Consider the following 25,724-nt stretch of genomic DNA (forward strand, 5'->3'; position numbering starts at 1 on the left):
ATGGCTAAGTCTTACAAGGCATACACTGTGAGCGAGGCACAGGAGTGTCTTCGTATATTAATTCACAAAACCATCTGGTGAGAAGGTGCTGTTCTGGGTCCCATTTTACAGATGAGGAGACTGAGGCACAGAGAGATGCTCACAAATTCATCTCAGGTCCCAAAGACTGGAAGTGAGAGAGCTGGGCTTTGAATCCAGGAACCTGGCACCAGAATTTGTGCTCTTGCCCACGAGAACATACACTGTACAAAGAACTCGACGCAGAATAAAGTAATCCTGCCTCTAGCCTCCCACTTCTCCATGACACCCTTCCAGAACTAATTTTTCTGAATAGGAGAGAAGAGGATGAGGAAGATGTCACCTGCCTGCTGCTGAGCTGAAGTTTATTAATCCTCTTGAAGCCTTAAGGGAGGGAGACATCACCCGTGTCTCCCTGGGGCTAAGACGCCCACCTGTAGGAACTGCTCTGGCAGATCATCTGAGGGCAGGAGTAAGACATTGACAGTGGCAGCTTCCTTGCAAAATTTCAGGTATTCACAAATAATTAACTCAGTTTTTTCAACACGTCTTTATTTGCTTAAATTAACAAAATATAGGTTACATGCTATGTTCAGGTAAACTGCTTTTTCACTGAAGCAGAAAGCAATATTCACAACTTGGGTTGCTACACACTTTGAGTTTTATTTTTAAATAGCAAGCCAGAATTCTGTACAAAATCAACATCTGGTGTAATGTTGTCCAAATATGTGAAGGATTTTAAATGTTAGCTCTGTTACATTTTGTTCCAGCAAAGCAGACAAAGATCGTAATTCAAAACACGATGTTAATATTTTATTAAATGCCCTCAGGGCTTAATAAATACAGTATGCACATTGGGTTGTCTCATGTAACTACTCACATACAAATATACCAGTTACCCTTCTGGGGTCATGGAAAGTCAGCCTCAGTCTCATGGCCAGTGGGGAGTCAAATTTTTAAAAAGAGAGAATGAGTTGAAAGGCAACAACAGGGGGTAATCATAGGCCGGAATAAGAAGGATAAAAGAAAAATATGCCAGTTGGCTGGGTCAGTTGGTTGGTTCAAAGACAGTGGTCAAAAGCCTGGAAAGCATTTGGTAGTGACCTATTTTCAGAGTGTCACAATGTGATGGATTTCATGCTATCCTGGTCCTGGGATTGCTGATGACCTTGGATGGTTTCCTCCCTTAATTCTCTTGAGGATGGCCTCATGGCTTCTCTTTCAGACTTGCATCCTGGTTAATTAGCTCTAGGCAAGGTTGGCCAACCCTCCCCTTAGCTCTGCACTTAATGCATAGGGTGCCTTTTTTTTTTTTTTTTTTTTTTTTTGCGGTACGCGGGCCTCTCACTGTTGTGGCCTCTCCCGTTGCGGAGTACAGGCTCCGGACGCGCAGGCTCAGCGGCCATGGCTCACGGGCCCAGCCACTCCGCGGCATGTGGGATCTTCCCGGACCGGGGCACGAACCCGTGTCCCCTGCATCGGCAGGCGGACTCTCAACCACTGCGCCACCAGGGAAGCCCCTAAACTGGAACACTTTTGAGAGTTAAGGTGACACTCTTAGTAACTACCTGGGGACAACAGGTATAAGCCCGGGTTGTCCCAGGCCAACCAGGATGTTGGTCACATACAAAACCAAGGTTTTAGCCTTGGTTCTCAGAAGGTCAGTGCATATGAACCAGTGGGTTATATCTAATTAAGTCTCTCATATCCAGAGTCAAGAATGAAAAACAGGCTTTAGAATACATTCCATAACAATTTTTTATGACTTTTCCTAGACCCTTTTCTCTTCCTCCAAATGAAATTTTACTTGGAAGCCTAACACATAAAACAGATGGAATTTGAGCCGCTCTGAGTGAAGTGGGGATATGGGTTGAGAATTTTCCCTCCCCTGGCAGCTCTAGAAGGGCCTAAGAGGGACCTCTTGCTTCTCAGCACACAATGTGGAAACCAGCATTCTAGACCATACTCTTTCCATCTCAACATTAACTTGTTCCTCAAACACTCCCACGTGATTCGTTTTGGGTGGAAAAGTCTACAGCTTGCTATTCTAGTTTTTCTAGTTCCTATTCCAGCTCCGCACACCCAGAACAAACTGGAAATCTGCAGCCTTTGTAGCAGGTCCTCCACTCTGCCAGCCTCTGAGTGATGTCATCAGAGGCACTGATGAGCTGTATTAAAAATAATGGATGGAAGGCAAATTGCCCCTATGAAGATCTGGATGGATTCTTGGCCCAGAGTTGTGCTGGTAACCGCAGAAAACCACACTCTTCCCTTCACCATCCCCTTTGCAGGTGCTCTGACCTTGGGGCATAGATGGCAGTAGCCAACACAAGCAGCTTTGGCACGTTGTAGTGGTGGTGAGGCTGGGCGAAGGAGGCTTAAGCAAGGCAGCGGGAGGAACGCATCAGGGATTGACAAAGCGCACGTGTGACTGACAAGAACTAGATGAGGCTGACGGGGAAGCACCTTGGCCAAGAGAAAAAGCCAGCATTCCACAGGCAGAGATGGGCCAGGTCGTCTAAAGAAATGTACTGGTAACTTTGGGAGGAGAAGAAGCAAATAATAAACAGTACCTAGCTCTACAAATACGAGTTGAAACTACCAAGGGACAGTTTTTACATAAACACAGACACAGTACCAGAGGGTCACTGCTTATGGTCAGTCACACATATGTGACATCCTGTCAGCACTGCTTTATTCGTCAGACGCCGGTGCCTAAGGGAAGCCTACCTGTGGGGCTCGACCCACCCTTGACAGTCACTGCCACTCACCGGACTCACGATTCACACATCTAGGAAGAAATAATTAGTCACTATAGGCTGGCTATGTATTTTTAAACATTAAGTGACCATAAGCAACACAGGCATCATTTCTAGTACAAAAAGTGTGTGTTTATACAGTGTGTGTGTGTGTGTGTGTGTGTGTGTGTGTGTGTGTGTTTCCTCTCGTGAGGCTCTTACAGAACAGGTAAAAAGGCCTAAGTCAGCAGTATGATTTCAAGGTTTCCTGCTTTCTATCTTAATGAGTCTAAAGCCAGAAGCTGAAATATTTATGGAGTGCCTGGGAGGGGGTCTTGGGAGCCACTATTTCAGCCTAGTCAATCTTTCTCAACCCTGGCTGCACAGAAGAGTCATCTGGGGCAACTTGGAAAATAACCAGTGCTAGAGCTCCACCCTAGACCAATTAAATCAGGACCTCAGGGCGTCAGGCCCCAGCGTTGGTATGTTTTAAAAGGCTCCCTGAGATGATTCTAATGTTCAGGTAGCATTGAGAATACAGCCCAGAAAATCCTTTACTAGTGATTAGCCTATGGTTATTCTAATACTCTAAATAAGTTAGAGCTTAAATTTCAGGGAGAGTTCCTCCCCCCCACCCAGCTCCAGCACTGAGGAGGAATCCACTGCTCATGGGGTGACAACTCTTCCTGCAGCTGCTTTACGGGGCACGAAGCCTCGAGCAAGGTCTCCAGGAGAGAGCTCTGCTCAGGACACGGGGTTAGCCTGCAGACGCTGAGCACTGGCGGGCTATCTGAAAATATGCTCCAAATGCCACATCTGATGAAGGTTAGCAGAAGCCAAATGAGGCAGACCCAGGCAGGAATCTAAGTATTGCTGTTTTTTTTCCTTAGTCAAAATTATTCTTATTCTCTTGAAATGTTATCTTATATCTGCAGCAACTACTTGAGAACGTCCTCTTCAATAACTCACCCTCCTGTGTCATTTCTGGCGTTTTTTGATTATTTAATATAGCAAATTTTAAACTATATACAACTACTCATATTTTCATCTATCTGGAAAAATATTATACCTTTTACACATTCAACTAAAGAGTCATTAATAAGGTAACATGTCAAGCACCATATTTTTGCAACTAGAAAGAAATTTACCGTATTAGTCAATGGAAGATATAATTTCTAAAAGCACCTCGGCATCAGCTTACAGTTAGATGTCTAGAAGAATATGTACAGTTTATTACACTGGAGATCCACGAAATAACACTGAAGAAGACCTTGCATGTGTGTTAAAAATCAAGGGCCCAGTGAATGACCTGAGAAGCATTTACGTGAGTGAGGACATCCCTGCTCACTTAGTCTGAGCCATTTGTAAAGATTCGTGCCCTTCTCCGCCTCCAGCAAACGAGAGCTCATGCGGAAAGCTGTACTTGCACAGCCTAGTGCTCATTCTCCAAGTGTAATTTTTAAACCGTCCACTTAGATCCCTAAAAGCACTGCTTGGTTTTCCATTTTCCTCTCCAGTAATTCTTTTAAACTCTCATCTCTGTGCTTGAAGTACAAGTAATCAGAAAAGGAGGGGCCCCGCCGAGCGCTCTGCAGGGCCCGGAGGAGGCCGGGACACTCGTCTCTGCGGGCAAACTCTCTCTCCCGGACGCCCTCGGGCCCGGGGCTGGCCCGGCTCTTCGGCTGGAGGTCCCCTTGCGGCGCGTCCTCCCCCGCCTGCGCCTCCGCCCTGGGGCCCGGGTCGGCCTTGGCGGACAGGTCCTGCGGCGCGCAGAGCGGGGGGCTGCGGGGGCTGAGGCCCGGGCTGTCCCGCCCCGCCTCGCAGCAGTTGTCGTCGTCGTCCTCCTCGTGGCAGGAGCTGCCCCTGGCGCTCTCCACATCCGGCTGGAAGGCTGGCCCCTTGGCCCGACGCCTCTGGGACAGGTCGAAGGGTTCCTCCTGCTGCAGGCTCCTCAGGCCCCCCGCCGTCTGCGCCCCGGCAACTCTCCCCCTTCCAAAACCTGCCGGAACAAAGGCACGTTCAGGCCCCGGGAAACGTTCAGGTCGCTGGGCGGAACCCAGGGCCGGTTAGTGTAGCTTGCTTTTGCATTTGAAAAGCAGAGAAATCCCCAGGAAGGCTGTAGAGAGATGGGCCCTGTCACAGATGGAGTCTACATCGGTATGACTCCTTCCAGGGGAATTTGGCAACATGCAAGAAAAGCTTTAAAAATAAGCACACCTTTGACTCAGCAGTTACACTACTGAGAATTTAAACTATGAGAACAGTCTGGCAGGTGCACAAGATGTATATGTAAGGATGCTCATCACCACGCTTCTAATAGTGAGACTGTGAAAACAATTATCAATTTAACGATAGAGGTTTGTTTAAATAAATAATAGTACCTCCATACAATGAAGGTATGACGTGTGTAGAAGGTACTTCTATGTGTAGAAGATGCAGAGACCTATTACTGATCATAAAAGGTATTCTCTATATCCTTTAAGTAAAAGAGATATATATTTATCATATATATTATTTATCATATATATTAATAGTGTAGATTCTATTTTATATATCAAAAACTATCTGGAAGGACATATGCCAAAATCTCAAAAATGATTAACTATGAGGTGATTTTTACATTTTCCTTTTCACTTCAAATATATTTCTTTTTATTTTAACAGTGAGCACACATTTTACCATAAGAAAAAAAATAAAACAATAATAGAGATATTTTCAACTTGAAAAAAACCCCAGATATTCCATTTGGGACCAAGGGGGCCACCCCATAACTGGGCCCCCTGAGCACAGACAGAGTAGGTAGGGAGGGTGCAGGAAGGTCCTCTGAGGAGCTCAAAAGCCCTTGTGTCCCACCACAAGGGTCCTTGCTGTTGGGCACAGTGATGTAAGAGGGTCTCATTTTTAGTTTCAGTTTGAAGGCCCTTGTAGGGATGGACTTTTCAGCAGCCAACAGGCATGTGGTAGCGCTCCACCTGATTTGATCTTGGAGGTGTCTGCCCGTGGTAAGCCAGCAGCCAGGCCCTGAGGACCAGGCGGGGAGGACTGAAGAGAGGGATGGGAGGGAGGGGGCTGGGGTGCGGCCAGACCCTGCTGCACAGGGGGAAGCAGGCTTCTGGGGCGGGGATGCACAAAGGAAGCCGAGGTCCAATGCTGCCTGCTTTATGGTGTGGTCAGGCGATGAAGCTGTCTGTAGCTTTAATCTTGTCAGGGGCACAGGGAGGATCTTTTTAATCTGGGTCTTGATTTTGGAGCCATTTCAAAACCTAGAGTGAAGAAATGCTAACACCTTTTGTAGTTGAAAACATTAAAATTGTTGAAAGTCTGTTAAAAACTTTCAAAGCAACTCTCTGATATATGGTGATGCTCTTGATTTGTCCAGAAGAATGACAGTCTTTAGTCGCCTGTTAGGATATGAGTATCTGTATGGGGTACGTCCTGGTGACCAAGTCAGGCTTTCAGATGGAGGACTGTCTCCTCATCACCTCCTATGTCTCTAGCCCTGGTGACTGAGCATACTTCACCTATTCTGGAAGAATCCAGGCCTAGCTTGGGAAGTAGCTCAGGCAAGCAGAGATGCAAAGAATGATTCAGAAAAAGAACATTCTCAGGGAAATAAAGTGCTTTTGTTTTTTAACCAGAATTTTTTTCAGGGCTTTTGTACAAACTCCAGGCCTTGTTTTATGATGATCACAGTTTCCTCTCAACCAGGAGTCACCGTAAACTCAGTGGGTGTTTGAGAAATCTGAAAGCTACCATCATTTTGTTTCACGCTGGGTGTGCACACGTGCATCCTATTCATGAATACGGGTGCCTAGTTGACCACCTCTTTTGTAAAGGGGTAGGAGAAGCAGCAAACGTGAACAAACCCCCCCCCATGTTTTTACTCAGTGCAGTAAGCACTGGCTTGAGCCAGAAATTCTTGAGTTAGAATCTCAGTTCTGCCTTCAGACTTGCTGTTTGACCTTGAGCAGTTTATGTAACACCTCTTGGCCTTGGTCTCCATTTACATAAAATGAGAATTACGCAGTCTACTTTGTGGAATATTGGGGACGAGCAATAAAATCTAAGTGCGTCACCCTGTGCTTGGATCATATGTGAATCAGAACATATCGGCCAGTTAGCATGATATTGTAAGTTACGTATATGTGTGTCTTCTCTCCCCACACACAGGCCTCCCAGAGGGCGAATGAAGGTGGTCTCATTCCCCTCGTATCTGCCATGGCATACAGCACACTGCATTGGACAGAAAGCATTTACTGCCCATTTATTGAAGGACAACCTACTGAACCCAGTACGTGCGGAACATAAACTCCTCACTGCTAAGGAAGGGACCAAGAAGATGAAGGAGGCAGAAACTTTCATCAGTTCAGTTAGGGCTCAGCTAGGGAGACTCACTACTCTGCCTATGGGCCAATCAGCCCTACCAAGCAGGAAAACTGTCCTTGCGAGTTTCTGGTTGTGAACAGATAGACGAGACCTAGCCTGCTACAGACACACTTCTGCTGACAGCAGAACTAGCAGACCTGCCCCTTAACGGCAGTGCGATAAAGAGGATACAATAAGGCTTTAGAGTCAGAAAGGTCTGTGTTCAAATTCTCGGTCTGCTACTTTTCAGTTGAGCAAGTTAATGTTTCAAAGCCTCATAACAGAAGTTCCTCCACCCTGGAGTTACTATAAAGATTCACAGAGACCAAGCACCTGCTGCAGGGTCTGGAACAAAGAACTAATAGTGGTACCGAGTGGCATCATTATGATATTCTAATCTACCTCCTAAAATTCACTTTTACTTACTACCTTCAGATACCAGCTTTACGTGTGTTACAGCAACACTGACAACCTGCTCCCGCTACTCTGCTGTGGTCTTGAGAATTATGCTCCCTTTTATGACGGTAAGAATAACCCCCCAAAGTAAAGCTCCCTAAAGACAAGTTCAGCTCCCATTTGTTCCTCACTGGCCTGGAAGGGTGATTACCTTGAGAGTGGAGGCCCCGCTCCATGACCCCATGCTTCACTTTCATGTGGCGTGTCAGGTTCCCCTTCAGGGTGAACTTGCTGGGGCAGTAGAGGCACTTGAAGGGTTTGCTGTCAGAGTGCAGGTGCATGTGGCCCATTAGGTTGTGCATCCGGTTGAATTCCTTCCCACACAGCTGTGAAGACAGTGATGAAGAGGACACAGGTTACTCAAAGGCGGGGACCCTGCCCAGGCGACCACACCCAGGCCTGTGTGAGGACGGATGCGTCGCTACTTTGTCTGGATCTTGGCATTTTTAAGTTGCTTCCAAAGAAACTGTCCCCATGGAAGTCAAGGAGGGGCTGGATCGAGCCCAGGCTCAGAGGTAGCACAGGTAGGGTTGGATTCACGAGATTTTACTCCTGTTGTATTGGGATTTTTAAACTCAAGGTAAAAATTGCAAAGCTATTAAAGCTTCTTTTGAATGCAACCTTTTGGAAAGGAGAAAAGCTGCTCTGAAAGCAATTGCTCAAAGTGTGCTTCGCTTGAATGATGAGGATACGATGACTTGTTTAATATTTATGGAGTGTTTACAATATGGAAGGCACTGTCCCAAGTCTGCCATGGAATATCTCATTTAACCCACATCAGTCCTATGAGATGGGTGCTGTTCTCATCCCTATTTTACAGATGGACAAACTGAGGGATTAAGAGTAAAGACTGGCCAAGGCTCACAGCTGGAGCTGGGATAATAAACTCAGGTCCTCGGACACCAGAGGCCACACCGTCAATCACCACATCATACTGTGTCCCCCCAGTATAACTCTTCTGTTAGATTATATCAGGCAATGCTTTTCTAATTTTTAAATTTGCTAACTTTGGGGATGGATTTCAGAGTTAAAAGGAAGGAGTGTGTCTTTTCTCTGGGTAGAGATCTGAAGTACTGAAAATATCATCCTAGGTATACAAAAAGCAAACATATTTTATTCACTTTTTAAAAATTTCTATTTCCATCAAATTGCAAATACATGATGGACCACAGCAGTTCTCCAGCTCCTTTGGGAATAACAGAACTGCCTTTTCAAAGGCAATGTGTGCAGATGCAGATGGTGTAAGACAGAAGCAGTTGCTCTGGGGTGCTTTCCTTGCTTTTCTTGTCCCCAAGCTTCAGCACAGCAGCGTGTGGAAGCTCCAGCCCTTCCTTGACTGTGATGTGAGGAATGCAAAGAAGGATTCTGTGTCTGTGCTGGGACCAGAGCATTAAGGGAGGAACATTCTCCTTCCCTTTTCCCTTCCCACCCTCAGAGGCTCATGTCGTAAGGGTAGTGATATGAGGCAAGAGGTGCCCAGAGAGAGGATGCGGGGTACGGCATCCTCCGAAGCTGACACCCGTCTTCCTTTCTCACCGAGAGATGTTTTCAGGGCCATTGTGGAGGTTCTGGGGTGAACTTTTATTAATGAAGACAGTGTTTTCTTCAGGTGGCTATGGAGGTGAGAGCTGAGCTGGCCTTGGAAGAATGGGTACACCTAACAACTGTGACCTTGGGAGATTAGCCTAAAGGAATGCGGGGCAGGAAGAGGAAGCCATCCTGGGATTACAGATTTGTCACAGATAATCCATGCATGAATAATAAACGGCTGGTTCTGTGTTTTTAAATGATTCCTATTTGGGGGTGTTACGTATTTTCCCTTTTTACTTCCTTACTAGCGAGAATGAACTCAGCATACTGGTACCCCACACTCAGTATTCAGAGCACCCCTCACCACATTCATTTGGAAAAGGTGACCCAAGAGGGGAAAAGCTGAGAGAGTGGGTCTAATTTAGGGGAAAGTATGGATACCGGCTTTCTCTTTATTCTCAACCGGGACAATTTATAAAGATATATCAGCCTGTGGCTGTTTTGCCCATGTGTGAGAGTTCTGGTAGAGTTCTCTTTATTAGCTTAGTTTATCCAGTTCTCCATCCTGGCTAAGAAAAAAAAAAAAAAATTGAACCTAGAGCTTCTACATTAGGTATTTCCAGTCATGGGTCATTCTAGAACAGATATATCTCATTTGGTTCATGGGACAGTTCTGATTGTTTGGGGCAATGCTGCTGCTGGACTTGCTGAGCTGAACTGTCCTTCAGACCGCAGCATCTCTGAAGGCTCTGCCTGCCTTTTGGTTATAATCCCTGCCTAGCACCAGGCTTGACCCATGATAGTTCCTTAGTAAGCCTCTGTTGAGTGAGTGAAGGGGTGAGGCACATCGTAGCAGAAGATCTGAAAACAGCAAAAGCCATGGGTAGTTAAGCACAAGACATGTAGGTGGAGGGGAGATAGAGATTGGAAGGCCACTGCAGTAGTCCAAGCCTGGATGGGTCTCACGGTCCTATAGGCCAGACGGAGAGAACTGAAGGAAGAAATGGGTTCCTCTTTCCTTCAATGACTTCCATGGAGGGTGATACTCCACTTTTAGTTATCATCTGTGGTTGCTGAGGTATTAGAAGCTGGATTGGTCTGAATGGGTTTTACAAAGGAGATGAAATTTTAGCCTAACCTTGAAGAATATGTGGAGTGCCTTTTGATTTTGTTTTGACACAAGAATAAAGTCTCCTCATTAAATATGTTCAGACACTTCAATCAACCTTAAACTACAGGCACAGTAACTATTACTATTGTGGTAATGATCCACTGCTTGTTGCTGCTGCAACTGCTGTAACTCTGGGGTTGGAGCAGATCCTGTAATTCACCTGCCTGAGGTCGCAGCTCCCTTCCCCCGTCACCCTACCTCCATCCAACACACGTGTGCACACATGAAGAGGGCTACTGCTGGGTATTTTCCAGATTCTTCTGCAGCCTCAGAAAAGCAACCTTTTATGATCATCATAGCTGAGTGTGTGTTTTCTACTCTAATGCTTTTCTGGATCAATTCATTCAGTACTGAACTTCCTGGGACATTTTAGTGGTATGTGGGGACATTAGGATGTTTTATCATTTTAATAAATGATATTGTCTCCTGAAATCAAGGCCTACAGCCTCAGGGAAGAAGATGCACTGTGGAACGTGGCTGGTCAGCTATATTATCTGATGTGTGATTGGTAAAGAAGACTAATTTTGTTGCTGTGGATAAAATTTAATTTTTATATACCAGAGTTACCCTTCATGGTTTATGATAGCCTACTGATAGCCAATGGAGAGCTTTCCCAGGGCTAAGCAATAATGTGTCAACTCTGAAAGATGTTTAGGGCACTAAAAGGTGTCCCAGGTAGTATTCAGAAACATAAGAACTATCTTCCTCTTCTCTGAGGCCAACCCCAGTATCAAGCACAGGGCTACACACGTAGTAACACTTAATGAATATCTAAGTATACGGTTAGGAAATAAACAACCAAGTCAGGAAAAATATCACGTCCTTATGCAAAAATTCCACAAAGCAGCCATGGCCAACTCTCTCGCGTGCCCCCTTTAAAGCTATACACATTAGTTTGCAAACCAAAATCCTCAGTGGCAGGAGGACAGAAACAATTAACTCAGGACCTGAAGTACTTGGACACCACTCACATCTCAGCGGTTGGGACCCTTAGCTTCTTCCTCTCAGCCTCTGACCCTTCCACAAAGCCCTTCGGTCCTTATCCAGAACACCTGGCCTCTTCATCCTTCTCAGAGGATTGTCCTCACATAACTATACACAAATGAATGGATATATTTTGTGTCTGTGAAATTTGGAGAGGTCTCTCAGTCACCACGAGTGAAGAGGGGCCACAGAAGGAGGACTGGGGCAATTAAAGACGGCACCCTCAGGTGGGGTTTGAGTGTGAGTGAGCTCTAAGCAGAATCCTTGTAGGAGAGGAGAGGAGTAGACAGGAAGGAAGAAAAGTTGGGAGGGAGCATCAAAACTCTAGTTTCTTCTCCTGGGAAAAGCAGTCATCTACAAGGCCCGCTTTCATCATGAGACATGAGGCTAAGAGCTTGCCCAAGTCAAGACTTGCTGAATCACCTGCTGCCAAAGTCTGTGGAGATGAAAGGCACAGTATTGGTACAGGAAGCTGCTGCAGTGATAAGGAGTCAGATGTCATCTTGCAGGTGGTCATCTCAACCAGTCCAGCCCTTTTGAACTCTCAGTTGCTCTAATGAGCAGTATTAGTGTGCTTCTGACATTAAATATCAGTTTTTCCACCAATACCCACTTTTATACCTACTTTTAAAGAGAGAGGTGGAAGTCTGTTGCTTACTTCCCTGGTGGCACAGTGGTTAAGAATATGCCTGCCAATGCAGGGGACACGGGATGGACCACTGGTCCGGGAAGATCCCACATGCTGCGGAGCAACTCAGCCCATGTGCCACAACTACTGAGCCTGTACTCTAGAGCCCGCAAGCCACAACTACTGAGCCCGCAAGCCACAACTACTGAGCCCGTGGGCCACAACTACTGAAGCCCCTGCGCCTAGAGCCTGTGCTCCACAACAAGAGAAGCCACCACGATGAGAAGCCCCCGCACACCACAACAAAGAGTAGCCCCTGCTCACTGCAACTAAAGAAAGCCTACACACAGCAACAAAGACCCAATGCAGCCCAAAATAAATAAATAAATATATATAGAGAGACGGACCTCAAGATGTAATAGGAAATGGGAACAAATGTTTTGAACTGTCCTTTTAAAATGGGTTGCATGGATCACTGGGCTTTGAGATGGCAGAACAGAGAGGCAGTGGTGAAACCCCAGAGGGATACAGAACTTGCTCCACTTTCTCTTCTGTAAAATGTCGATGATAATCTTAGTTTCCCATGAAGGCTTTTTTCAAAAAAAATAAATTTATTTATTTTTGGCTGCATTGGGTCTTCGTTGCTGCCCACGGGCTTCCTCTAGTTTCAGTGAGAGGGGGCTACTCTTCATTGCGGTGCGCGGGCTTCTCACTGCAGTGGCTTCTCTTGTTGTGGAGCACGGGCTCTAGGCATGCGGGCTTCAGTAGTTGTGGCTCGTGGGCTCTAGAGCGCATGCTCAGTAGTTGTGGCACATGGGCTTAGTTGCACCGCGGCATGTGGGATCTTCCTGGACCAGGGCTCGAACCCGTGTCCCCTGCATTGGCAGACGGATTCTTAACGACTGAGTCACCAGGGAAGCCCCTCCTATGAAGGTTTTTGATTCAGGTAAAGAGATTGGCAAATAGTAAGAGCTCAATAAATATTAGCTCTTAGACTATCATTATCATGTACATTCTACATTCTAGAAATGGTAAGTTCTTTGTGGATAAGGGTACTGTCTTTTTAAACCAAATTATGTGGAAGGAATATTGAGGAAGGATCTCAATATTAAGGTATTGAGTAAATACCTGCCAGGTTACTTGAGGCATAAGAGAAATGTAAGCAGGTGTGGCTGAGGCAGCCCTGGGAATGTGGATGGAAAGAGAAGATTCATCCTAGATTGCAGGCTTTGGGGAGCCTATTATCTGGCTCTCTGATCCTCTGTCAGCCCTTTAAACAGCTGGCAGAGGCCCTGTCCCCTTATCTTTATAGAAGCTCCTAATTCTGGCCTCCTGACGCCCCTTCCCTCCCGGGTCCAGGCAACTTCCTGTGAGTCCCAGAGACAGCGCTGACAGCCAGAGTCACAGAGAAGTCGCTGTGCACAGAGGCAGAGTGATGGCAGTGGGCAACCACTGGGCTGGGGCCAGAGGCCCACAAAGCCAAAAAGAGGCACACTACTGAGACTGCGATGCACCAGGAAGCCTGTGTTTCCCTATTCTGAGAGGAAAGGTCAAAGAGCTGCAGCCTGCAGCCTCGGAGAATGGCCTCCGCTAAACTGCCCTTCCCTTACATCCTTCTCTCTCTCTCTCTCTTTTAATAAGGAGGGTGTTCCTTTCCTCAAAGGGAGAGAGAGGGAGGGAGGGAGAGAGAGACTGTAAACTGTCCAAAAGGACCGTGAGAAAACAGGAAGCTTTGAAAAGTACAAGAGAAAGCAAGATGAAATCTATTTGCAGGCGGGCCCCTGGGGACATGCGGGGCATTGTTAAGCAGGCAGTTCATACAGCTATATCCTTCCTTCTGCTGAGGAGGGCTTTGCTGCCAAAAGGCTGCTATCTGGTCACTGCCTTAACCCCCTCGATGCCAGCCTGAGAACCCTGATCCCAAGCACTGGGCCCCTGCAAGTCCCCACTGGGTTTCTCCCCGATGGAGCATCCAAGAGCTGGAGGGGGAGATGGAGCCAGTTTGGCGGAGGCGGCAGGGACCCTTTTCAGGGAGACCTCATCCTTTTCCATGTGTTCTTGCCTCAGCCTTCAGCCCTCTGCTTTGGGCCAGGCTGCAGATGACCTGGTGATTCATAACATCGGCAGCTCCCGGCTTCACCCATCTCAAAGGAGAATTTGTCCCGGAAATTCTGGATGACTGCTTTTCCTGGACAGGTTTCCCAAAGACAGCAGCTGGTTCTTTGCTATTATGGAGTGTGGCTGCTACGAGGAGAGCATCCAAGTCAACCCCTGCGTGCTTGCGCAGAATCTGGGAAGCGTATTTCTGAAACGTGGCTTAAGTCTACAGGCGCAGGTCTCTGGAGAAACTCCAGCTGGCTCCAAGAAGCAAGGAGTCCAGAAGTCGAGCCAATAGCAAAAGAACCCAGAAGGGCAGTAATTTTTTTATAAGAAGAAAAAAAAACCAGAAACCTTTCCTCCTCGAATTTTCCATCCTATTGTTAATGCCTAATCCCGCAGTAAACGAATGTTTCTGTTTGCTGTGGACAGCTGTTTCCACTGAGCCAGGGCCAGAGAGAACCAGTTCATGTGGCCACAGCGGGAGGGATTTATGTTAGGAAGAATTTTTAGTGGTGAGAATCCCAGGAAATTAGAATCTGTTACTTAAAGAGTCTCCCTTTTTTTTTTTGGCAAGTTTTGGGGTACAGGAGATGGAGCCAACTCTTGGAATATGGCTGGAGCAAGGTCTGCCTCTTTTTTCCAGCCGTGTAAGTCCCATACATGGAATAACCCTTCCCCGTTACCGCAACAGAGCTCGGGTGTAGTTGTCTGGGCCTGTTCTCCAGCATCACCGTGTAGCCAGCCATCCACTCTTCTCTGAGGGCTGTGAACTGCATGGTGATGGGCAAATGGCCCTCTGTTCCTCTCCCAACTCTCAGACCCCAGCAACCCCTACCCAGGGCCAGATTTCCAAGAATACAGCACAACGTGAGTAAGAAGCAAAGTCCCCAGGACACCATCTGGAGATGGCCTATCCCACAGTGGGATCTGGAGCTAGTTTATAAATACACAGGGCCCCATTACATAATCTGCAAATTCAGACATGCTCTGAAATTCCTTTGAAATGAAGAAGGGTGATGGTATGAAGAGGACACCAAGCAGGTGGCACTGTGCAGGGAGACGGGGACGAAGAGAGGAAGAACCTGGCAGTATGTTCTGGCACTCGCCAGGGGACAGAGGCTCTTGATCGAGGTGACTGACACCTGTTCTTATTTCAGGAATGTCTAAGAATGGAGAAGGGCCACCTAAGTTTGACCAACATACACTTTAACATCCAGTTCTTTTTGTTCAAATGATACATACTGCCTTCTAGGCAGCCTCCGACCTCCCGTGGTCTCCTGAGAGAACCTGCTCATCAGGAAGAAGTGACCTGTGCAGATGACCAGTCCAATTCCTGTGCCAGGCCCAACTCCCACTGGAGAGTTAAACTGTATTCTATCACAGCTGGCATTTCCTGCTACAAGCCCCTCTCTTATGGGGTTTCATGGTGTGACCAGATATCTGGAGCCTTATCCACCCTCAAGGAGATGTCAGATTGAGTTTCTGAACTGTATAGTTGACCAGCAGACACCCTTTGAACCATGTGTGGTGTGCTATCATTGGGGTGAAGGGAGGCCTGGCATCACTGGGCCCATCATGTCCCATCATGTCCCGTCTCTATGCACTGGTACCAGAGAGAACACTCTAAATCCTCAAGGACCACTTGGTCCAAGATCCTCCAGGCCCCTCTGAGGCCCTTGAGGTAGAGAAACAGAACTGCTTCTGTGCCCCCAAATCACACACAGCTGGCAAGTCCTTTTCCTGCATTGGCTCTGCCCTGACGTATCCCTCTGTTTCAGGGATGTTTTCTGCCTGGTTTAACCACTACTGCTGGCCCTGAATTGGTGAGGTGGAGGAGGGAGCTGGCTGGTCTGGATGGACGTGGATTTTGGGGGGACTACGAATTATGCAATGGCTCCTGAGTATTTTAACGACTTTATGCGCCCCACCACCAGCTCATAAAAATACAGTCCATGCTCGAAGCCCAAGAGTAAACTCAACACAAGGAATGAAGAGGGGCGATGAGCCGCTGATAGCACCTCTACTGTAGGAGACAGTAAATCCCTGGCAGGCGGGAACAGCTCTGTAAAAAGTGAAGCGTTCAAGGGACTCAGCGAGGCGAAAGGGAAACCAAAGGCGTGTCTAAAGGGAGATAGAAGAGCTGGTCTGTAGAGTCCACAGGGTCCCGCAGTCAGCCTGGCTTGACGGGTATGTGGCCTATGTGGTCACACGAGGCCCTGAACTCAGAAGTGTCCCAGGTTTGGTGTTTACGCTCTGCTTTCATCATCTTGAAATTCTGCATAGCATCTGAACAAGGGGGCCCCGTGTTCATTTCCCACCAGGCCCTGCGAATTACGTACACCATCCTGCACGCAGCTTCCTCCCCCTTCAGCTCAGATCACTCAAGATGGACATAAATTGACTTTCAAACCACTGGGAACTTGAAGGAAAGGAGGGGAAACACAAGTGGGTGGCAGGAAAAGGGCTGGAGGGAGACCCCTCCCTCCCCCACCTCCGGAGAATGCCCACACAGGTCTAGGGAAGCTCTGGCTCCTGACCCCTCTCACCCCGTCCAGGAGTGGCCAGCACAGGAAAGAAGTCAGCTTCACAGGGGGTTCCTTCAAGTGGGGGCACATGCTGCTGAGGGATTAAGGCAGGAACAGCCCCTGGAAGCAGGGAACCCTACTCCAGGAACAGGCATTGACAAAGAATATCATTGGGACCCCATCAGACACGCAGGACAGAGAGAAGGCAAATCCATTTCAAACAGAACGGCTCTAACGATATCTGAACGTGGCGATTTCCCTCTGCTTCCCCCTCAGCCCTCTTCTGTGACTGAGGTGTCACTTGCCAGTACCTTCCTTGAATTAAACTGCCCAATCCTGAGCAAGATTCCTTCTCATCTTAGAAGTGGAGGAGAGAAACAATGAGGGGAGGGGAGCCAGCCTGGGAAGTCTGAGCATTTCTGTGTCATACCCGTCAGCACCTTGGGCTTTACACGTCTCCAGCTCACACTTTACCTTAGAGCATGAAATAAAAACCCCACCAAGTTAATGTGACACAGAGATTGTAACGAAGATGCTCCATCATATTCAGGAATAAACGAGAAGCACCTCAGCTGACCTTGCACACAGTTGTTCCTCTGCCCACGCAAGCATCTCTGAGGTCACCTGAGGGGCTAGCCTTGGAATCTCTTCCATCCCCTCCGGGAGACCTGCCTTCAAATTACAGTGCTCAGTCCAAGTGTGCGGAGGGCAGGAGCGGGGTGGCAGGGGGGAGTGGGAAGGGAAGGGGACAGGGCTGGAAGCTTCTCTGACTCCTCTCTGTGTTCTACTCACTGGCTTGTAAGGGGAAGAGGGCGACACCTGACTGCTGCTTTCTAGAGCACCAGCTCTCACACCGCCTTCATCCTTTAACGACCTCATTCCTCAAATGGGCCTTCCACCCTCAGCGCTCCCTGCACTGGCTGTCTCCACGCCCTGTGCACCGATTCCACAGCGAGACACACAGGGCAGCTCCTAGGGCTCAGCTGAGCACAGCTGCGGTGGAGAGAGGCACAGAGCAGCAGACAGGCCTGGGCTTGGCTGCAGACCTCTCTGAGCCGCAGAGGTCCCTCTGATGAGACTGAGTAGAAGGTTCCCTGGAGAGTCTTCCTGCGCACCTGCACAGCCCTCTGAGCCCTCCCTCTCCATGCTCCTCCCGGGCAGCCGCCCACCTTGCATTTGAAGGGCTTCACATCCGAGTGGACGATCATGTGCGCCTTGAGGGTCTGTTTCTGCACGAAACTCTTGTAGCACAGGTGACACTGGTAGGCGCGGATGTTGGTGTGGATTAGCACGTGTCTCTTCATGTTGGCCAGCAGAGTGAACTCCCGCCCGCAGATCCCGCATTTGTGCTCCTTCACGCCCTGGGAGGGGTCAAGACGCAAAAGAACCGTGGTTAGCAGGTAGCAGACTTTCATCAGGACAGTAGTCTTTGCTTTTCTCTCTGCCACATAAATCCACGAAGGATTTGGTGAAAGACGTTGAGTTCCAAATGGTGTGCCTGTAGCCTTGTTAAACCACGATTTTCTTGAAAAGTGTTGATTACGTAATCCTTTTTTTCTTCTAAAAACCATAAACTAGCCAGACTGCTAGAGGAAAAGAAAGCTACTGGTTTTGTTGTTCCTGCTGCTGCTGGGGTTAATTTTACGGTAACAGTTCTCAGGGATTAATAAGACTTTGGTAAGAGCACCGTGGAATGAATGGTATGTGAAATGAGTCTAATCCGGCTTTCGTGATAATGAAAAAACAAAACCCCTTAAGCTGATAATATCATTTCCCATATGAAAACCAATGTCCTCTTGAGTCCTCATTAATGGATTTGAAAATCCAAGAAGAACAACTCATATCCACACTTCAAAAAATTACAACTCGATAATCGCCTCTTGAGATGGTCCCCTGGGCTCCCACGGGCCACAGTGGCCTCTGTGATTTGGCTACGGAGCCTCCAAGCCGGCTTCTGTCTGATAGAGCAATTCGGCAGAGGAAAGCTTTCTGAATTAGAAAAGGGGAAAGAAGATTTTCTAGTTCCCTTGCTGTTTGTGAAGTGTTTTAATACGTAAGCATCAATGCCCTCAACTGAAAGCACTTCTGGGGACTCTCGGCGTGAGTAGAGTATTATCTAATCCTGACTAACCAGTGCTTGTCTGAAACGGCCGTTGCAAGAAATCTTGACCCAGAATGACTTTTGGAAGGACCCAGAACCATGGTATTAAAACTAGGTTATTACAGGTGTAGAACAAGTCATTTAGCTAACAACTGTATCTTATAAAACCCATACGGCCTGATAGTCATAGTGACCTAAGGCAGGAGGGGCTCCAAGGTTCCCTCTGCCTATATTTTCATTTCTTTAATTTGGGACATGGTAAGAGAGTACCACTCCTCAGTTTAGGTGAGCCCATGGCACTAAAGGGTGAGTTTGGGTCTCTGTCCAGCTGCTTACTGGCTGCATAACCTTAGATGAGTCCCGCAGCCTTTCCTGGCGAAGGCTTCCTCATCTCGAGTTGAAGTGCTGGGACATGAGAACCCAGGGGCTCTTTCTAACTGGAATACTGTCTAGTCTAGATGATTGCAGATGAGTATGGATTTATGCTAATGAAGAGATCTAAATTTTAATGTCCTCCTAAGAAGATGAATTTTTAAAATGTGTTGCGTATTCAAACTGAGTTTAAAAGTATTAAATTAATAAAAACTATTTTCTTGATGGGTTTAAAATTTACTTCAGCATCTTTCTTCTCAACATTGTCCCTATACTTGGTTATGATCTAGTTAGCACCTACTTATCACTGTTTTTGGAATTCTCTAAAGAGAATTCTATGAACAAAGTGAAATTCACATGTGGGCTGGCCTAGACCTCAAGTAAATGAGAGACTGGACACAGCTTAGGGGACAAAGGAAGCTGCTGTGTCTTTAATAAGATCAATGAAATCTCAGAGAGGGGACCTGCGGAGCTGCTGGGTGAAGGGAAGGAGGGAGTAGTCTTGATAGTTGTGTTCAAGAGCTCAGGTGCTAGAGACAGAGATGCTGGGTGACTTCCCATGGCTTGGTGTCTTCATCTGCAAATCTGGAGTAACGATACCCATAGGTAGCTCTTACAGTTGTTGAAGAGGATTAAATGAGAAGTACAGTACCTGGCACTTAGCAAGTGCTCAGTAAATACTACCTCTCACTGTTTGCTGACTCTTTTAATTAAAATGCATTTTGCTTCCTAATTCAAACAAGACCTATTTCAGATACTAGGCTGTTTCTTCCATTTTGAGTTCATTTTCTACCATCTTACAGAATTTTTATGTGTTCTAAAATGCATTTCTGATTCCTCTTCCACACATGTAGGAGTCCCTGAAATGAGCACATGGCCCTCCTGGTGGCTGACTCTCAGCTCAGGCTCCTTGTTGATGGCTCCTGCACTAGGCAGGCACCTCCTCTCTGGATGCATCTAAGGTGCCTTTTGCAGGGCAGCTGTTTGTGCAGAGCCCACAAGGCAGTCATGCATTTTGTCCATATTTGGTCCTAACCTATCAAATGAAACCCACAATGCCACAGCAGAAATATTATCTTGGCTGAGCAAAGTCCTCCCCTGACCTTTCAGAATGAAAGAATGTTTTAGAAACTCTGGCTTGCTAGAAGTTTCTTCTGCCAAGAAAACCATTTGAGGTCAAGGGTGTGAGAGTAGAGTTCAGTGGGGCAAACTTCCCCTCTTGGAAGCTCAAAGCAGACCCAAGTTAGCTTGGCTGGGTAAGATTTCAGGAACGCACCGGGGCCTTGTTTTAGTTCATCCAGAATGACTCCAGGGCTTTGTCTGCAAACTAGGCTGAACTTAGACATGCAGGCCTATATTTCTCCTTGAAGACCTGAGGCTGGGGAAGGTAAAACCAAACCCAACAGAGAAGAATGCTCTCTCATGCCTCATATAATACAAGCCACAGAGCATTGCCACCAACTAGGCAGAAGCTCAATGGAGGAAGCACAGACCCGGCTGGACCCAGGCCAGGCTCTGCTCCCCTCAAAGCCACCTGCAAATGAAGCAGTTGAGGGAGAAAATAAAGCAAAAGGTAGCCACAACTTTAGCAGAAAAAGACCAAGAGAATGTTCTAGAGTTTTCTAGAAGGCTCCGATTCATGTATCCCAGGCACAAAGCTGGTCTTGGGTAGATAGGGACTGATGCACCCTCATGCTAGCGCCCCGGATGAAGTTTCCAGAAATAAAATTTTAGGGATTCTGGGAGGCAAATAAGCAACAGCCCAAGCACCAGCTGCTTCCTTCATCCTTCCGCACCCTCCTCTCCAAACTGCACTCTTTCTTTCTAGGACCGCCCGAGACTCCAGAAGTCGAGATGGGAAAGGGCTTGATGGCTAGTCTCCTCATTCTCCCCCATTTCAAGGTGAGGAAGAAGAACGTCTGGGCTCAGGTAAGGGACGCCTCCTGCCCAGGGTTACACGTGTCAGGGGTGGGAAGCAGCGCGGGTCTCCTGGGCCCTCGGCCCGGGACTCGCTCCCCTCCCCTGGGGCCCCGCAGTACCTTGTGCGTGAGGGAGTGCTGCTTGAGGTGGTGGGGCTGCACGAACTCCATGCCGCACTCGGAGCAGATGTAGGGCCGGATGTCCTTGTGCTTCATCATGTGGTTCTGCAGCTGACTCGGGTACTGAAAGGTCTTGTCGCATTCGGAGCAGCTGTACTGGATGGGGCCGCGGTGCGTGGTGAGGTGCCTCTTCAGCTGGGCCAGGGTGGGGAAGTCGAGGCCGCACTCCACGCAGATGTTCTCCCGCCCACTGGCGTGCTTGGCCTCGTGGGCCTTGAGCTCGCTGGGGTAGGCGAAGCCCCGGCCGCACACGCGGCAGTTGTGCGGCTTCACCTCGCTGTGCTGCATCATGTGGCGCTTCAGGTGGCTGGTCTGGGTGAAGGCCTTGTGGCACACCTGGCATTTGTGGGGCCGCGTGCCCTGGTGGGTCAGCATGTGCGTGTGCAGGTGGCTGAGCTGCTTGAAGAGCTTCCCGCAGCGGCTGCACGCGTGCGGCTTGATGCCGCTGTGGCCCAGGATGTGGGTCACGAGGTTGTACTTGGAGGTGTAGGACTTCTCGCAGGTGGGGCACTGCCAGCGCTTCTGCGCGCCGCCCACGTCCACGTAGTAGCTGTCGTCGATCTGCACGTTCACGTCCACCCTCTCCACCTTCTGCTTGGTCTCCTCGCTCTCCCGCGGCTCGGCTTTGCGGGGCAGCAGCGGCTCCGGGGGCCGCTTGGGCAGGAAGGTGTGCCGGCTGAAGGGGAAGGGCGAGGCCGAGGGCACGAAGAAGGGGAACAGGAGGCCCGGGGGCACTTTGGGGTAATAGGGGTAGGGCGTGGGCAGGAACGGAGGGGGCGCGGCCCACGTGGCGCTGGGCTTCACGGGCTCCTGCTTGACGGCCTTGCCCCCCAGGTGCTCCAGGCTGCGGTAGAACTGAAAGCCCACGTTGCACAGGTCGATCATCCGCGAGTCGTACTTGGGCCGTGGCGGCGGCGGCGGTGGCGGCGGCGGCGGGAAAAGCAGGCGGAGTTCCGGGGGCCCGGGGTTCTTGCTCTCCTCCGGGTGCAGGGCAAGAGCCGCTTCTTCCGAGGGGTGGTTATAGGGCATCTTGGTGGGCATGCTCTTCCGTTTGCGAGACCCTCCTCCTTCAAAGACCCCCGGGAATCCGTCTAGGTCTCCCGGAGGAGGCTCATACCGGAACTGGGAAAATGGCCCCCGGAGAGCTTCCGGGAATGGGTGTCTTGGAGGAGCTCTTCCTCGGGAAACCACTGGCTGCAGGCCGTGGGGGAAGGAGGGCGCCCTCTTTGCACCCAAACTGAAATGCACACCCTCGTCTTTGACCATCTTCATTTCCTTCTGCATCCTTGGCAATTTTCCTTTAAAGAGAAAGAAACTTATCGTTAAAAAAAAAAAAAAAATCCCTTTTTCCATAAAGAGTTGTGGCTAGATGTTGGTACTAATTTATGAAGAGTAATGTTTGTTTAATACCGCTCCCCATTTATCCGAAGGCTGTTTAAAATATCATATTTTCCCCCTTGCAAACCCGGTTACTAATATGTAAAGCACTGACCTCCTGGAGTGGGACCCTAGGGCTCCTGTGTAAATCACAGCCACAAAACCGTAGCTGGGGGCGGAGGAGGGGAGGTATGAGAGTGGGCTGGATTGGGAGGAAACCTGAGAACTCATCTGGCCATTGTCCCCATATGAGATGAGGGTACCAAGGCCCAGAGAGATGAAACAACATGCTTGAGTCCCACAGCCACTCAGGGCAGGAGTCAGAACTGGAACACATTCTTCTGCGACTTTGCAGCCTGAGATGGAATTGCATCTGCCAGATGGCGCTTTAAATGTCTTTTAGGGGCAGTTCTTCTCTAAGTGAATTGATTTCCACTGCCTCTCCTTGTCTAGGGGCCTTGGCTTCTGGAGGACGGGGATACTGAAGGCCACACAGGAGAAGGGACTTTACTGCTTAACTCAGATGTCAGGCTTTCTGAGTATCCACCCCCAGCAAAGTGTGCTGCTGGGATATATGGAGCAGATGAAATCAATGTGATTAAGAAAAGCATATAATCCAATGTTACAGAGTCATCCTGGCAATTCATGAATTCAAATCCTCCACCTGAAGCAACTTCAGGGAAAAAATTCCAAGATCGTGAGTCTCTAAAACTGCACTTGTGTCTCTTCCTTCACGTTGGTGTCATTCAGAATAAAGCTTGGCCTTTGGTGTTGGTGACTCCTGTGGTGCCTGTCATTTCCCTGCTGAACCAGTTACTGTGTCCTGGTGACAGCATCAGGTATGTCTAGGAGAGCCCGTAGGGCCAGAATCTAAACCAGGGGCCATGCTTCCTTTCACACGTCTCCTTGGCAGTTTTCTATCCTCCTCACTTGGATACAAGTGGAAAGAGCCAAGTGGCTGACTTCACATTTCCAGTGAAGCCCTTTCTACCTAGATCCTCTGAGCTTGAATGGGATTGGTCCCCTTTGCTCAGCAGAGGCTCCCACAGAACCAGTCAGCCTGGTCAGGTGTCAGGTCTGGCCTCAAGCCACTGAAGACAGGGCTGGGATAGGTTCTGGACTAACTCAGCTCTCTGGCCCCGGGAATGACTACATGCTGAGCAGTGCAGGGTGAGGGTTCCAGGGGTGAAAGGACCAGTGATTTTCTGTAGTCCCTCGTGAGGCAAATGCAGTTTTTACAAGTACCTGGATATTCCCAAATCACATGTGTGTCTTTATGAGAGGTTTGAGAACCACAGCACAATTAGAACAGAAAAGGGTCTTTTTATGTTGGATTACCAATTCATACGCAGAAATCCAACAGAGGGAAAAAATATGTGCCCTTATTATATGACTATTTGGACATTCTTTAAAACTGTTATGTGAAAGTGTTAGAGAACTAAAGCATAATGTCAATTAGTCTTTGCTTTGTGTTTCTGTGAGTGGGAAGATAGCCCTGACTTGTCTTCTTTCTGTGGGTTTGGGGCTTAGTAATTAAGAGGGGGAGTTTGACTGTCCAGCCTGTGCCCCATCCTTTTTTTGCTTCTTCCTAAAATTCTTACTGAAATGCTAGGTCTTCTACCACTGCTGCCTCAAGGACCACGTACTTGTAGGAAGTGATGAGAGCAGTACGAGAATGCAATGTCTAGCTTTGTGAGTCCAGGAGGGGTGTGGGGACGCCATCAAAATGAGGGGAGTAGTGCAGCTGCTGTGAAAGGACCAGGACAAGGATGGAGAGGGCAGAGGCTCTTGGATCATTTCCTAGATCATCTCTTGCCTAATTCATCAGGTCCAGAGCCCTGGATTCACACACAGCTAACGAGGGGGTGGCCCTGGCCCACGAACTTGTTGCATCTATGAAAATAATTGGCTTTCAGACAAAGCTAATATGTCCCATTGAAATAGAGGGGGAAAAGTGGCAGCTCCTTTCTCTGGAATTTCATTTTGGCCACAGTTGGTTGTATAGGAGATCCTATTTGCAAAAAGGCTGCTCAGACTGGAGAGAACTGTTCCAGGCTGCAGTGACTAGGGCAACCCACAGCAGAGCCCATCCAAATGCAAACAGGTTCTGTTTTATTCTTATCTGGTTAAAAGTGGCAATGGCTCCTATGTCATATTAGAGAGCTTGATTGGAGAATTGGTAAAATAGACACATATCAGAACATGGGCCTTAACTTATTGAGTTTTTTTGTGTATTTTATCGTTAAAAAGCTATTTGAAAGTGCATGGCTAATGCGCTGTATCATACCAGAATGTTACTTACTTGGAAAGGAGTGTTATCACTAATTTTGAAACTGAAGTTATTTTGGTTTGTACACATTATCATGGTCTTTGTTTAATACTTTTGTTTTTAGTTGTGACATAGTCTACTAATTCACTCATTTTAATATATTAGGAGTGACACTTCTAATATAATGTTAAGTTCAAAAGCATATTTATTTTCAGTGTTTACATTTTTATTTTGTCACCATTGACCTAGTAAAGCAAAGAAACATTGTTGAACAGAGCTGATGTGATTTTTAACATAAACGGCAGAATTATGTCTCCCAAATCCAGAGATTTTACATATGTACATTTTCATTGCCTCCCTATTTTAATACGGTAAACATTTTTACCCAGTTTCTGACGTGTGCATATACATACCCCGCCTCTAAAATAGTACTCTGCCTGCTCTAGAATAAAATCAGTAACTCAGGAGGTTTCAGAAAGCATTGAGATCCATCCATGGACATTTTCCCAGACCCGTAAACAGCAGCCCCTTTCTGCATAAAGATCTGAAGGAGCACTGCCAATCCCTGCAGAGGTCAAGGAGAACTAGATCTGCTTCCTCCCGACCTTCTTGAGACATAAGCCAGCTGTAGCTGCTGCTAGTTATTAATACCGCTGTCTTTTGAGTCCAGGGTGCCAAGGAGAGCCCTGGGGGGTGGGTAAAAGAATTACCCCCCAAAACAAATCCATATCAGGGATGGGGAGTGTTGAAGGGATGAGCAGGGAAAGGATGTCTTCCTCTGGAGGTCATTTATCAGTCAACTTAAAACTCTGAACGGCCTCTGCAAAAATATTAACAGATTCCTAGAAAACCTGAATGTGTGCCACCGCACGCTCCCCTCTGTCTCTAAAAATAGCTCCGCAGGCATCCAGGACAGATGCGGGATTCCTATGTAGGAGGCAAGAGAGTCTTGGGGGCAGCATAGGGGGTGGGGGAACCACAGCCCCTCCCC

General features: G+C 48.0%; 1 protein-coding gene across 11 annotated transcripts in view; it reads right to left on the reverse strand.

Moving 5' to 3' along the window:
- Positions 1–598: 598 nt before the first annotated feature.
- ZNF366 (zinc finger protein 366) overlaps positions 599–25,724 on the reverse strand; it is a 328,855-nt gene continuing 303,729 nt past the window's right edge. For all 11 annotated transcript variants that reach the window (XM_060295874.1, XM_060295882.1, XM_060295875.1 and 8 more), the window contains 4 exons: positions 21,028–22,385; positions 17,685–17,876; positions 7,729–7,903; positions 599–4,755 (listed from right to left, as the gene is read on the reverse strand). In XM_060295874.1, the coding sequence (XP_060151857.1) occupies positions 4,229–4,755; positions 7,729–7,903; positions 17,685–17,876; positions 21,028–22,385 (2,252 nt within the window). In that variant the 3' untranslated portion in view covers positions 599–4,228. The remainder of the gene's footprint in view (positions 4,756–7,728; positions 7,904–17,684; positions 17,877–21,027; positions 22,386–25,724) is intronic.

This window comes from Globicephala melas, chromosome 3, assembly GCF_963455315.2.
Source record: "Globicephala melas chromosome 3, mGloMel1.2, whole genome shotgun sequence".
In the NCBI taxonomy this organism is placed as follows: Eukaryota; Metazoa; Chordata; class Mammalia; order Artiodactyla; family Delphinidae; genus Globicephala; species Globicephala melas.